The sequence below is a fragment of the Narcine bancroftii genome, chromosome 2 (genome assembly GCF_036971445.1).
Source record: "Narcine bancroftii isolate sNarBan1 chromosome 2, sNarBan1.hap1, whole genome shotgun sequence".
Classification (NCBI taxonomy): Eukaryota; Metazoa; Chordata; class Chondrichthyes; order Torpediniformes; family Narcinidae; genus Narcine; species Narcine bancroftii.
Genome location: NC_091470.1, coordinates 31,852,343 through 31,868,135, shown reverse-complemented (window position 1 = coordinate 31,868,135; position 15,793 = coordinate 31,852,343). Strand labels below are relative to the sequence as shown.

Sequence of the window (15,793 nt, the reverse complement as noted above, 5' to 3'; positions counted from 1 at the left end):
ATTATCCGAAATCGGATCGTCCGAAATCCTCATTTATCCAAAATTTTTTTCAGAGCCGAACTGACCAGAAACTTCAGGCTCCCAGCACCGCCAGCAATGGACCTCGGGCTCCCGGCACCAGAGGGAGTGGACCTTGAGCTCCTGGGCAGGAGCGGGGCCTCAGTGGGGAGATGTTGGTGATCGGCGGTGGCCGGAATTTTTTTGGTAAGAATTAATCATTTTTTAAATGCTTAAAAAGCCTTCTCTTGTTGTTTGTTGTTATTTAAACTCTGTTGCAAATGATCTGGGGCTGCTACTGAGTTGTTTTCTTTTAAAAAAAATGATAGGTTCTACGAAAAGATCATTTATCCGAAATGGGCCCGGTCCCGACCATTTTGGATCATCGGAGTTATACTATCATAATAAAATTGAATTTGAAAGACTATGATCAATAATCTAGTCCACCTGTTCTCAACCCTTTTTATGGGCTCTGGCCTCCGAGGACTCTGCTCAACATTTGTGGGCCCCCTTCCCTGTTTCTTCTGTGCATCTCTCCTACTGACTACATTAAAACAAATTTTTTTTTTAACAATTCCAGTCTGTGGCCCCCAAGGATGGGGGTAGGGGTGGGGGGGTGGGAGCACTGTATGGCCACCGTTGAAAATGGACAATTCCTACAAATATTCCCCTTTGTTGCCTTTTAGTTTGAAGAGTCGAGGTTTGGAATTGTGCACGTGACACAAAGCCAAGAAAGATGAAACCTACCATATACACTTGTGTAATAGTCAAATTTTTGGGTCAAATTTGGGAGTTCAACTTTTACATGGATATTATTTAAAGGGTGAAAAACTATAGCATGCTGTTGTGCAGAGGGACTTGGGAGGGCTTGTGCATGAATCGCAAACAGTCAGGTTGCAGGTGCAGCAGGTTATTAAGAAGGCAAATGGAATGTTGGCCTTCATCGCTAGAGGATTTGAATTCAGGAGTAGGGAGGTAATGTTGCAACTGTATAAGGTACTGGTGAGACCGCACCTGGAGTTCTGGTCTCCATATTTGAGGAAGGATATACTGTCTTTGGAAACGGTCCAGAGGAGGTTTACTAGGTTGATCCCTGGGATGAAGGGGTTGACTTATGATGAAAGATTAAATCGTCTAGGATTGTATTCGCTCGAGTTCAGAAGAATGAGAGATCTTATAGAAACATATAGGATTATGAAGGGTATGGATAGGATAGATGTAGGAAGGTTTTTTGAGCTGGCCGGGGAAACTAAAATGAGAGGACATAGTCTCAAGATTCGGGGGAGTAGATTTAGGACAGAGATGAGGAAAAATAGTTTTTCCCAGAGAGTAGTGAATGTTTGGAATTCTCTAACCAGAGAAGTGGTTGAGGCTGCCTCATTAAACATATTTAAAATTCGGTTAGATAAATTTTTACATGATAGAGGAATTAGGGGATATGGAGAGAAGGCAGGTAGGTGGAGTTAGGTCATAAATTACATCAGCCATGATCGTATTGAATGGTGGAGCAGGCTCGATGGGCCATTTTTGGCCTACTCCTGTTCCTACTCCCTATGTTCCTATACTTTTGAAGGGTTAAAATTCACACAAGAATCCAAAAGTACTGTATGTTCTCATGTCATAGAAAAGTTTTGGGTACCAGTTTTGGGGGTTTGGGGGGGGGGGGTTGGGGGGTGGTGGGGTAACTACTTTTGACCATGGTAAGTACTTGTGTCATTCAAGGTGCCGAGAACTCGAATGGCTGGGACTGGGTGGTAAGTTCGCGTTTGGGATGTTGGGAGCTCTGATGTTCAGACGGCCAGGACCTAGGAGAGGGTCTGCTGTTGGGGTATTGGGAGCTCGGATAGGCAGGCAGCCAGTGCCTTGGTGGAGAGTTTGTGGTCAGGGTGTTGGGAACTCTGTTGTTTGGGGAGGCGTGGCCTTGGAGAGGGTCTGCTGTCGGGGTGTTGGGAGCTCAGATAGGCAGGCAGCTGGGGCCTAGGTGGAGAGTCTGTGGCCAGGGAGTTGGGAGCTCTGGTGTTCAGGCCGCCAGGGCAAGGGTCAGTTGTTGGGACCTCTGGTTGATGGGCGACTGGGTCTGTAGTTGGGGTATCAGGAGCTCAGATGGGCGGGCAGCTGGGGCCTAGGAGAGAGTCTGTAGCATACATGGTACTTAAATTAAATGATACAGTGCTTACCTGAATTCCAAGGGTGAGAGTGTGCCACTTTCCTGCACGTGTACCCGATTTTCCTGAAGCCAACACAGTATTTCCAGCTGCAAGAGAAAAATTGTTTATTAAACACTTCAGCAAATTTCAAATACTACATTTCAGTGCTTTGAGGCAACAAGCTTCCAGTTTATATCACAAAATAAACAGCTCTCACAAAATATCTTTAGCAATTCAAAATAAAGTAGTATTTTTCTTTGCTCATTAAAATTTGTAATTACAGCAGGTTTTAAAGTAATTTTACAATAATGATAAAGGGGGGGGGGGGGGTGCAAAAGTTTTTTAACAAAATGTCACAATGTTTAATTGCCAATACCAGTCAGGGAAAATATAAATTTAATGAAAGGTCTTTAAACTAAAATGCTAACTCTCGTTTGTTTTCCTACAAATGAGGACTGCCTTGTTATTGTAGTTAAAATGTACCAGTGGGAAGAGGTTATTTAGATCAGAAATATGCTAACTTGTCTGGGATCAAGGTCTAATGCAAGTGGCATTAACAGGATTAATTTGAGTACTTTAATGTAAATTGTGCAGGTCAGCTGGTTGACCTGGAATCCCTGAAATGATAGGTCAGTGAATAAAACATGCTATGTGTCCCTCTAAAATTGTGTGAAACACATTACCAATGATTTGTACCCAAGCTATTATTCGGATTGAAGATCATTCTATAGTTGATTTAAGATTGCTTGTTTGGTAGAGCAGAAATTAATCTGTACTTAGAACCATCAGTGCTCATTTGGAGGCAGGCACAGAGTCATCTTACATTTAAAGCTAGTGACCGACTTCAAATTTCTCCGATGTAGAGAATTGGTGGGGAGGGGGGGAAAGTAGTGTTTGATACATTTATCTTTGGTAGTTTCAGGGTTTTTAAACATAGTCTGACTTCTGCAACAATACATCCTCTACCTTATCACAGGAAAGTTTCCATTTCAGAATTTAAAACCTCGACATTTCTCTTGTATTACTTTTAAAACCTTGATTTAATTTAAATAATAAATCTGGATGACAAGTCGTATAGATGAAGGAAGCATGTCCATTTCAACCTGAGTGAATTTTACAGGTGGTTGTTGTAAAGCTCCCTTCAGCAAATTACCAAGGTTGGCAAAACAAGCACTGGGGAAAAACTTATTGACGACATGGGGTCTAGGTTGTAGAAGTATTAACAGAATCAAAGCCACATTTGCCATTGAAATGACTTTCTATGTCTCAGCCGTTGCTTTATTGATAACTAAAGGTCCCTAAAGTGTTCAGGTTAGAAATAAATTGCCAAATTACATGCTACATTCCACTGATGGGCCATGTGGCAAACAGACTCTGCAGGTAATCTAAATATTTTACATGGTCTCACAAATGCACATGGTTTACGATTTTAGAGTGCACTCCCATTATTGAGACCATCCCAATGTGTTTTGGGCTTCTGTTCATGCAGCCACGGAACAAGAAAGTTGAAAGCTTGAAGACAGTAGTTCATGGTATGCATCAGTGGCTATTATCGGGAGATCTGTGCCAATATCTTCCATAATTTTAATGCTGAAGGTGTAGGATTCATATGACTGAAGTTTGCAGCAAATGGCTGATCCTCTGCATTTTTTGTGGTCCTCTTGGGTTTGAGAATGACTTGCTTCCATTTGACTTCTGTGGATTGAAGTGTCTAATGATGCCAATAATGGGAACTGTAGACAAAAAAAAACCTCCATCTTCACTTTGAATGGTAAGGGCCCCCAGAGATTGCCTGGAAATGATGGAGACTTTGCACTTGTGCAAGGAAGCTTTGAATACATCCTTGACTCTATTTCTCTGTCCGACTGTCAAACTCCCCCATGAAAGAGCTTGGACTCAATTCAGGAGCCCGACACAATTCAAGCAATAATTCAGTATGATTGTCCCATGGAACTGCATTCAAGTTCCACATTCAACCATCCCAAATACCTTCATCTTATAGAGAAAATGGAGCCATACAATAATTACAGTGGCCTTCATAATATTTGGGACAGACATTTTTTTTCCTTTATTTGTCCCTGTGCTTCACAGTTTTAAATTTGTAATCAAACAATTCACATGTGATTAAAGTGCACATTATTAAAGGGCATTTGTGTTCATTTTGGTATGACAATGTAATTACAGCTTTTTTTTTAATACATCGTCCCCACATTTGAAGGCACCATAATATTTGAGACATAGCAATGGTATGTATACCCCCTTTCACAGACACTTTGAGGAATTCAAATTTCAAAATGAGATCTGGAATGAACTGTTATCAGATCAGAACTTGCTACCAAAAAAATTGAAATTAGTTCTGTTGAAAAATCACTGCTCCAAAACATTTACTGTTTTTCTCTCTCTTCAGATGCCTGCCTAACCTGGTGATTATCACCATCGATCCTTATTTCAGATTTCAGCACCTACTGTTCCCTGGTTTTAGAAGGTTTTTATTTTCTACAATTTGTAGAAGGTGTTGATGATACAAGATAAAGATGCCACGTTGCATTATGTAATGAAAGCTTTGTACGAAATGGTGAACCATAGGTGATAGAATTACTTGAATTCCTTGTTAGAGTTGCTTCAAACGTCAAATTACTGTGTTCTTACTTGCAGCCAATACATTTTTGGCTGCAAATTAATTAATAGGAAAATAATTTTCTTAAAATGATGTAATGGTATACAAATGAACTGGACTACAAAGGCAGATTGAAGTTATAATAAATAAAACTTACGCAGATCATTTGTTACTTTGTACTCCCCATCTGCAAAGATCCAGTAGTACAAGCCTTCAGCATGTCGAATAAATTTTCCTCCTTTATTAACCCTTCCAGCAATGAACACACCACCAGTATTGGCCGTCTCAATGAGTACATCACAAGTAATATTTACATCTTGCCTGGAAAACACGATTCACATTTAGCACTGACCACTATAATGAACCAGGACAAGGATTACCTCAGAATTTAACATTCATTAAAGACATGAACTGACATATAAAAGACATATTTTGTATTACAGCACAAAATATTCCTGGTTGTTCAGGTTATTTCTTAAATTCATATCATTTAGCTTTTAAACCTTTGACGCAACTAATATCAATTTGCAAATGCAGATTTTTAGAACTGCCTGCAAACATCTCAGTATATTTAGTTCAAATTACATTTCAACAGTAACTAACCAGATTTCAATATTTATTTTAAGTATTAGGCAAAGACCCACAAAACCAAGTTGAAGATAACCATCTCACTCTTGAGTGATTGCCTAAAAAGAGATCACATCCAAAAGGATCTGCATGCTGTGCTGATGTCTGCAATAAAATTAAAATACGAGTATGCTCTATTTCAGCAGATTGAACACATCTATGTGACAACTCTTGCAGACAACAGAATTATTTGATGTATGAATATCCATTCAGTGCAATTTTGTCTTGTCGGACGGCTGGACAAATGTTACTTTCCTACAAAGAAATTGATGAGAATTTTGAATGGGATCAATGAGTCAATTCAATTACAATTCCATTGGGACCGGTAATGGGACCAGTTTAAAAGCAGCACATGCCATGCAAATTTGGATCTGCCAAAGGGCTGACCACCTAAATGATAAGAATGAGTTTCACTAAAAAATATATTGGATAAATCAAACATCAGCAGAATTTAATCACTATGAACCCTTTATGATTACAAATATAATGAGATACATAATGAAAAAAAGAGCAGTATCAACAACTAATCTTAAATTCTGTACCATTTTCTGTGACTTGCTTCTACAAAATTTTTGGGGGTTATGATTGACTAATATGGCCAATGTGGGAACCACACATGATTACACTGTCAGGGCAGGAATGTGTGGCAGGTGGCTGGGTAGTTCGTGAGCTGGTGTGCTCCTTCCAGGACTAGTTTAGGGGTTCTCTGCATTCCTAATTTATTTTAAAAAAATAATAATAAATAATTAAAAAAATTTTAAAAATTAAAAAAAAAAAAAAAATCGGGATTTTGGTCTACGAGCAGGCAATGGCATATGAATTTGGAGACAACAATGGTGGTAATTTTTCAGTGCCTTGGGATTCTTTCTGTGGTAGTCCAGATCTCAGAAGCAGGCAATAGACCACAAGTTTTGAGCCAGGTTTGAGGTCTTGAACTCATTTCTAAAGTGACTGATGGTTTTGATGATACATTGAAGGCCATGAGGCCATGATGTATTCCTCGGAGAGGTAGTTCCTTGTTTTTCAAGGTCTGATGAACTTTTGTTGTCAGTGTCCACAATGGTGCAGTGGGAACTCAATTTGGGTTCTCTTAAAAATTTCCAAAACTTTCTCTGCTCAATTGAAAACAAAATCTGTGACCCCAATCTGGCTCTGTGGCACAATCAACTGATAAGCTGTAAAGGTTTGATACAATGACAGGTGATCACAAGGCTATTAAGTATCCTAGCTTTTCACTGCATCAGGATTAGTCACCCGAGACATTTTGTCAAGTGATCAAAAACCAATGAAAAGATTATGTGGCAATTGAAACTAGAGTTTAAAAATCAAGATTGTGCATCCAGTGAAAGTTGTATTTCAAACTTATAAATTAAAATAAACCAAAACCTCACCATGCATAATCACCAATAACGCTAATTGTTTGGTCAGCATCACTTGCCCAAGTTATGGGTCGCTGTGTAACAACCTGTCGCAAAGTAAATACATGGTCGCCAGGATCACTGTAGTTCATGAAATATTCAAACACTCCAGTCTGGTCAGAAAAATAAGGAGCTTCACTGAATGGTGGAGTCTCTGAATCATAGCAAATTGAAAAAGATTGTTAATTTTGTGAAATTCTATCCACTACAGTATTTAGCTCTCCAAAATTCTACTTATGTACCTCAAAGATGATAAAAAGATATACACACTTTTGAAAGATGAGAGAATAACAAAATGATATTTGCCCACTTTCAAGCTTAGGATTTTGACTTAAAATAATTAGTTATATTTAAAACAATTATCAGTTCGTCAACACACATCTGGATGGCACGCTCAACCATTCTCTTCTTTAAAAACTCAGCAGAATCTGTATCTAAGATTTGAAAAAGTTATTGTCAGAATTCAAAACATTATTCCTTTTTAATAAAAATAATGTGATCTTTTTTAAACAGCACTGCAACAAGTTTTGGGGCACAGCTTTCAAACTCCAATTTGATTGATAATACTATGTGTGCACTTTTAATAGAATCACAGGAGTGGCTTGGAGGAGAAACAAATGCAAAATTTTAATGATAGTCTCCATTCTACACAATTGTAAATAATTATGCTTCAGGACAATTACAGCTGCTCAAAAATTCATTTATACTTGCAATAGGTATTTAAACTCTCTTAATCTAGTTGCAGTAAACTACCCATTTTCCGGCTTAAAATAAAAGCTGAAATAAATAATTTAAAAAATTTAAATAAGAAAAAAAAATTTAAATAAAAGTTTAAAATTGTAATAGTAAATGTTCTCCGAAGCAACACACAAATCTTGGCTAAGATAGGATTGAACATTCAGCCCGTGGAGTCATGCCCTCCCGCAGCAGCTGTTTGAATAAAGTTGTGTTTGAATAAAATGGTGTTGCCTAGGATGAAGAGCAGGCCGATGGTGCTCGCCACTAGGGTGACTCTCTCAAAGTGTCGCCCTATCCCTGCTTAACAAGTCTTTATCATCATTAATTATATTATTAAGCATATTAGAAAAAGCTTTATCTGAAACTTGAAGGGGGGGGTGCGGTTAATTATGATGGCTACACAGTTAGCATGGCAGTTAGACAAACATTGTTACAGCACCATTTAAATTTTGCAAGTTTACTGGAATTACCTGAATAAAATGAACTTTATATAATTAAGGCTTATAATACAGATTTTTTTCTAAATTACATTTTGCACTGTCTTTGGTCTTTTAAACTGTTTATTCTTAATGTTGGTGTTTTAGTTAGGCATTGTAAGAATGAGTCAAGTAATGGGAAAATTTGGTTATCGGGCACTTACCAATCCGGATACTGGGGGTATTACTGTATTCGGCCATCTAATTTTTTTTTCTCAAATATGTGAAAAAAAAGTTTAAGAACATACACTGCAGAATTGTAATCAATTAAATGCTATCCAAAATATTACATCAATTGTAACCACTCAGAACTTATGTCAAAATCTAAAATTCAAGTTGAGTTGTATAGAGAAGTTCTGAATATTTTATCCTCAGCGAAAAATTACAGTTGAATACTACAGGGTGTTGGGAAAATAAAGTACACAAATGCCAATTATCATCGACTCCTTTTAACAAGATATGAGTCGACCACTGGAACAAATGGTGCCCCAAATTTGGTATTTAGTGCTGAACAATTCATTCAAACTAGCTGTACATTTAGTTTCCAAGTATCACTAAATAGTTCTAAAATTAAAATTTAGCAATACAAAACCCAATACCCCAAATTATGGAGAAAAAATATACAAGTTCAAATGCTTCAAGTGGTGTATGAAAAGTTATGTACACCTGTATTTTCCAAGTTTACCTAGAATTTACTAAATTATCTTTTATTCTGAAAGAGTCCAGGATATAAAATGCCATAAAATCATGGCACCTGTACTTACCTTAGCATTCCTTCTTGGATATGAATACCAAAATGTAGTGGCTAAAAATGTTTTCAACAGATCACTTACTGACATTAAAATTATCCCTGTAATCTTTAGGAAATGAGTTGGAGGAAGGTGGCTCTGGAAAATTGCCATGTTTCCCTGTGCTGATGGTGGTCAGGGTCCATATTTCATCTACTTCCAAAGGCATTGAAAATGATCCATTGGCGAGCTGTAGAATTTAATGTAAAAAAATTCTTCAATTTGCAATACTTTCACTTAAAAAGCAGGAGAATTTTCCATGCGTTTCCTGTACCAACTACAAATTTGCTGTTTGATATTTGAATAAAATGAAATCCAATGAGCTTTATATAAAATTTATGAATAAACAAATTTTATAACATAATACATTTTATAACATAAATAAAACATAAATTCACCAGGTTCAATGCAACAGAATCACAAGCATGCTACTTTGCTGCTGGGCTAAATTCACTTGAAAGACAAGAAAATCTCTGGAGTTTATTTAGTGCTAAATCTCAAGGGCAGCATTATTATTGTATTTACATTTTGTGCGCCTCAACTAGAAATGAAACAAACATTTGTTCGAACCTTAAGCGCAATTCTTTGGACAACATGCTGGCAGGTCATGCTGTTTGCACATGTCAAGTATCAGGTACGAGCAGCAGTCTGCCATTGCATTCATGTCGAAGAAACTATAGAATTGCAATGTGTAGGTATCTACTGGAAAGCCATTACCTGAATTTTTAAGCTTCCGTAGTTGGGAAAAAAAAGGAACTGAAATGAGACACTGATTGATCAGACATTTCCATAATCCGTATAACGTAAGAATTTAATGTTAATTTTTCTGTTCCCTTCACATACTCGTGCACCGTGGATAGAGGCAAGGCTGTTCTTCTGAGATGGTGAAGTACAGGAACAATAGGGGTTTTCCATACTGTGGGCTTTGATAAAAAAAACAAGAAGAGGCTACCTTGATTGGTGAGTGAGTCAAAAGACATATTTAAAATATTTTAAAAAAAACATTTTTTTTTGCAATGCAAGTTACAATAATCTTGAATGCATTGTCTGATTAGGTGGTGATTCACCAACAATTTGGATATTTTGCTTAGAAAAGGAGAATAATAAACGTACTTGAGCATGATGGGGACCAACATAAATAAAATATGCTGCAATTTTCCATAAGGGTACATAATCATGTTTTTATATATGTTCTTGAAAAGTGTGCAACATTAACAGAGCTTTGACTAAACATTCTTGGTTTTCTTGAAAGCAGCAGAATCTGACCAATGAACATGGACTGAGAGTCACACTGAAGAAAAGCAGCCTTTTCTCTTCACTGCCTTTATTTTGGAAAAAGCCCATAAAGCATCATATTTTACGAAATTGAGAGTCAGTAATTGCCATGAGAAATTTTAACTCATCAAGAGATGGCACATTCCATAATTGCAAGTGTATCACACAAATCTGACTTTCATTTAAAATAAATCCAAGAAGCCAATGCATTCTTCACACGTCACAGACACCAAAAATAGTAATGGCAAAGATTTGGGAAATGATCCAAATTTTAAGTTAGAGAAGAAAAAGTGGCAATGGCAAGAGTAGTAATTGAATAGCTAGAGGCATTTCTAATTGAGAATTGCACCATTATCAAAAGAATAAATTGCATCAAATTTCTGCTGTCGATTAATACTATACAATCTTCCCAATATAAAATGATATTCCAATAATATAAATTATGTGTTTAATCTTAATTGGACAAGAACAGTAAACATGTGAATTACCTTGATGTCAGAAAGCTGAGAAAAAAACTTGGCCTTCTTGTCGTAGTTAAATTTTGAATGCCATACTTTTAAAATTTCAATCTGCTTCTGAAGGGAATTGCAAATATTTAATCAATGTTATCCAAAATTCCAAGATTAAGAACTTCGCATAGAAATTCAAGGACACCAACTTAAACCTGCAAATATAGGCTACATTATAAATGTCCTAACACAATCCAACATAATAGAAGTGGTAGCCAATCAGCAATGTTTTATGCAAGATGGTATTTAAAAAACATAACCATTCTTTCTTTTGAATGCAAAATTAAATTGAATTTATTGTGTTGGCTTCATTGGTTTTGACGTCAGTTTCCGATCAAAACCGTTGAACACTCTGTTTCTCCCATTGATGCTGCTTTGACCCACTGAGTTCCTCTAGCAGATTGGACTTTTTGTCCCAAAGTCCAGCATCTGAAATTTCCTGCATCTCTAATGTCCTTTCCACACCTTCAAAAGACTGGACATTTTAAAAGTTACAAAGCATTTTAGATCCAAGGCACCACTTTTAAGGAAGGGTCTCTTAATTTGTTCATCTAATATTCTATCACAAAACTGGGATAAATTTGTATTGAAGCCATTGTGCTGGAAAAGGAGATCTTTGTGGGAAATGAGGAGGAGTTTTAAATCTCAGAAATAGGTTTATGACTGGAATGTTAAAATAATCATATTTGAATCCCAAAGGCACTGTTCCTCCACCCCTTTCATTTTTAACAGAGGTGGGTCCTGGTTACATAATGTAATCTTGCCCAAGATGGTCAGTTGGCAGCATAAAATACATTAAGAGTTCTCATCAAATATTCCAAAATTTATCTTGAGTTCTTGGGAAAACTAAAGATGAAAGGAAGACAAGAATTAATCTTCTCTCAATTAAGGAGCCAACTTGTCTGTTTAACTCATTAACAATCACTTTCCTGTACTCCTCCTATCCACCATTCTGGCATTTTCTCAGATCACAACTATAGCCTTGTACCTGGCCACAAAACCTTGGATCCTTTTTCTGGTCTATTGTTTTTTCCCCCCGACACCCAGACATCCCCCTTCTTCTGGCTCATCCTATTCCTTTCCTCCTTCTCGCAATAGCTCGCTGTCTTCCTCTAGTAACAAAGATACTTTCATGTCCAAGTTCCAAGCTCTGGATACAGGTGAAGAATGCATTAAATAAAACTAAACAAATCCTGCTGGAATCATTCTTCTGGCTTTCCCCCAATATAAATTGGCCCAGCAGCCACACTGTCACTCCCTGGGAGTTCTGTGTTCCTTGGGATTAAGTTCATAAAATATGCCTTAGAAGTGACCTCAAAACATACACCCAACTTCAACGTAATAGAAGCAAGGAATGATTTTGAATCAATTAAACTTAGAAAAAAAATACATTTTCTAACTAAACTTCTTTTTCACTATCAACTGATTAAAGGTATTACTCTGAGATTGGCTTATTTCCATTCCCTGTATTTGGAGAAGCTGGCACATAGTCAAACAGTATCTGATTGTGGTGGAACCAGATTGGAGCCTATTAGATTGAAGTTCATACTTTTCAGAATGCATAATATCACACGCAATTGCAAGAGACTTTTTCCTGCAAGCCAGGTAGATTTTCTACTTACAAATATAAACTGTACTCAGTAAAGATATGCATACAAAAGAGATAAATGCAAACAAAAAAAATGTAAATAAACTGACTTGCAATACAGAAAAAAATAAATATTTAGTAATAAATAATGTGAACTACCATGGATTTAGCTGAAGAACAGGAGGACATTCTATGAGAATTTGGACATAAGCATGTTAAAGGTTTCCTACCTTTTACAAGACCACCAGTAGTTTGGTAGTGACAAATGCATTGACATAACCCATAAAGATACTGAAAGAGGTATAGCTGCCACAAGACTCACACCACCAGGTTCAGGAACAGCTACTACCCCTCCACCATTAGACTCCTCAACAACACACTCAATCAAGGATTTATTTAAGGACTCTTACTTGTGCATTTTATTATTAATCTTTTCCTATCTTTCTGTATTGCACAGTTTGTTTACATTTCTTTATTTGTTTCCATGTGTACATTGAGTCAGTTTTTTTTTGCTCTGCCAAGAAGTGCCTCGCCTGCAGGTAAAAGAATCTCAGGGTGATGATATTTTTATACTCGGAAAATAAATCTGCAATCTGATCATCTGAATCTGAAATCTGATTAGTTGTGCTACTTACAAATGATCCTTGCAACTGAAAAGTCACATTCTGCTGAAAGACCTTGAAAGGTAGCAGTGGAGGCCGGATGCATGCTGAATGGTTGTGAGTCTAAGTTTAAAAAAAAACAGCTTTAAAATGTGGGTCAATATTCAAATATACCAGTTATAAGACAAAATATAATGTAATGGTAGACGGAATTCTAAAGCTGTATGAAATCAAGGAGTTCAAGTACATCTTGCTTATAAACGGGAAAGTTTTATGTAGTAGGGTCAGAGTTAAACAAGAACGTCTGCAGATGCTGGGATAGAGTGCAATACCCAAAATGTTGGTTTCCGAACACAATGCTACGTGACCTACTGAGTTTCTCCAGCACTTTGGTGTATTGCAGTAGTACCAGCATGGAAATAAAGCAGTCAGCTGTGAACGTTTATGTTCTTCATCCTCACTGCTTGATCTATCACAGAACACATAATATTAAAGCACAGTACAGGCCCTTTGGCCCTTGATGTGGTGCTCATTTATATATTCCTAACAAAACAAAAAGGTGCTGGCTCATAGAATCTTGCAGACTAACTTATTTATTGGACTTCTCAAGTTTATCTAACTTCCCTATGAATGACAACAATGTTGTTGCAACACTTTTGCTGTAGCAAGTTACAAATTCCAACCATTCTCAGAAGTAAGACCACAATCTGTGAAATATTCCCTTGTAGATAGAACCACAGAGTGCTTCCATATTCTTAAAAATAATCTGGAATGCTGAAATGTTTACAGTATTGTAAACAAGCTTGTTTAACAAAACTTCTGACATTCCTCTTTTTTTTTTTTTTTTTTAAATTTTTTATTTTTCACACCATAAATCACAATAGCCATGATGTACACTTTTTCTTTTCCACACATTTACAGTGACTTTTTCTCCCTCCCCCCTCCCCCCTCCCTCCTCCCAAGCCACCCCCCCACCCCCCCCCCTCTCATCCATTTTAGTTATACAATCTAGGTTGCATTAATTCAGTTAGACAATGTTGTCATTCAACAAAAATACACCAGAAATTCTACTGAGTCCATTCTTTTCTTTTCTTCTCCTTCCATCAACTTAGGTAATGTTTGTTCCCGGTAGGTTTTCGCTATTGTATTTAATGTAAGGCTCCTCTTTTCTTTTGATGTAAACTCGCACTCCACGTCATTATCTGCACCGACAGATCTTTCTGTTCCTTTGTTCCCTTTCCACTCTGAGGGACAGAGGTTCATTCACACTGGGTGCTATGTGCTAAAATGGCTTATTTGAAAGCCTGCATTAGAGATCTAGCACCACTGTGGAGTCCAGCCCAACCAGGTGAAAGGATTTGTATTGAGGCTGGATTACGTTCTTTTCAACAAGCAAATGGCAGCCAGCTCCACATCAACATTTGTAATGTTATGTCCAGATGGCCAATTTCTCATTCCCTGTGCAGCACTGGCAGAAATCACTCAAAATATGAGCAGTGCAGTGGAAGCTGTGATTTACTGGAGTCCAGACCCCTACCTCCTGTTTCAATGGTCCCAAGGATTTGCCATCCAGTCTACTGGAATCATCGATCATTTTCCCATCAAGGATAATCAGCAGTTATTTCTCCTTTACTGGCCCTTTTAATAGTGCGCAACAACCAGTTGGTCCAAACTGCTGATGTGAGATGGCATCATCTGACATCATACAATCTTAACTCAGAGCTGTTTGCCTTCATCCACTGAAAAATAGAACACTAAAGCGTGCTAAAATATTTTCTTCTGGCCCTATTGACCTGCACCATATCCTTCCAGATCTCTTCCATCATGTACCTGTCCAAATTTTTTTCTACATGTCAAAATTGAGCCTGCATTGGGACCAATTGCTCATCAGGGAAAGCGAGGAGGCAAATGAAAGGACCTTTACCCTCCCCAGAGCACATGCGTGCAAGGGGTGTACCGGGATGCAACTATTAAAGGATAAAATTAAAGAACTGGGGTTTTAACTTGATGATCTGAGGCTTATTAGGGAAAGTGAGGAAGTTATTGACATGACTTTCAAGCAGGTGGTTACCCCCAGACTGGGGGAGTCAGGTAAGTGGACTACTGTCAAGGGTGGGAGGAAGGTTGCTCAGTCAGTGGAGAGCATGCCAGTGGCTACTCCTCTTAGCAACAAATATATTGTATTGGATGATGCTGAGGTAGATGACCAGTCTGAGGTTGGATCAAAGGAGCCAGCGGTGCAGAATGGAAGGAGGAGAGTCAAGGTGGTCATTGGGGGACTCCATCATCAGGGGGACTCCATCATCAGGGGAACAGACAGAAGGTTCTGCGCACCCGACAAGTATTCCCGCATTATATGTTGCCTTCCAGGAGCCAGAGTGTGGGATGGGTTCATGATATTCTGAGAGGAATGTGAGAACAGACGGATGTCCGGGTACACGTGGGTACCAATGACATAGACAAATTAAGAGAGGAGATCCTGAAGAGGGGGTACCGTGAGCTAGGACAGAGATTAAAAAGCAGGACCTCCAGGGTCATAATCTAAGGGTTACTACCCATGTTGTGTGCAGGATGGGGCAAAAATGAAAAGAATTAGGAAGTTAAATGTATGGCTGGAGGAATGGTACAGGGTGCAAGGTTTTGGGTTCATGGATCATTGGGATCTCTTCTGGGGAAGATATGACCTCTACAGGAAGGATGGGTTGCACCTAAATACAAAGGGGGCCAATATACTTGCAACAAGGTTTAATAATGCTGTTGGATATGTTTTAAACTGAATTGGCAGGGGGAGGGGAACCAGACTGATAGTGAAATGGATAGGAAGGAGAACATAGTAGTTCCAATAGACTGTGAAATTTCAAAGTTGGAGGGAGCAAAGAGGGATAGGAGAGTTTCAGAGAGGGTGTCAGGCAGCAAACTGGAGAGAGCAGGGTGGTATAGTTTCAAGGTATTGTATATGAATGCATGGAGTATAAGGAATAAAATGGATGAGCTTGAGGCTCAAATGGACA

At 38.0% G+C, this 15,793-nt stretch overlaps 1 protein-coding gene across 3 annotated transcripts in view; it reads right to left on the bottom strand.

Moving 5' to 3' along the window:
- Positions 1 to 15,793, bottom strand: part of LOC138753314 (galactocerebrosidase-like) — a 57,933-nt gene that overhangs the window by 3,167 nt on the left and 38,973 nt on the right. For 2 of the 3 annotated variants that reach the window (XM_069916173.1, XM_069916172.1), the window contains exons 11-16: positions 12,816 to 12,905; positions 10,572 to 10,658; positions 8,854 to 8,998; positions 6,780 to 6,960; positions 4,919 to 5,082; positions 2,175 to 2,251 (exon numbers count right to left, since the gene is read on the bottom strand). In XM_069916173.1, coding sequence (XP_069772274.1) covers positions 2,175 to 2,251; positions 4,919 to 5,082; positions 6,780 to 6,960; positions 8,854 to 8,998; positions 10,572 to 10,658; positions 12,816 to 12,905 — 744 coding nt within the window. The remainder of the gene's footprint in view (positions 1 to 2,174; positions 2,252 to 4,918; positions 5,083 to 6,779; positions 6,961 to 8,853; positions 8,999 to 10,571; positions 10,659 to 12,815; positions 12,906 to 15,793) is intronic. The other variant, XM_069916174.1, reaches the window with a different exon arrangement.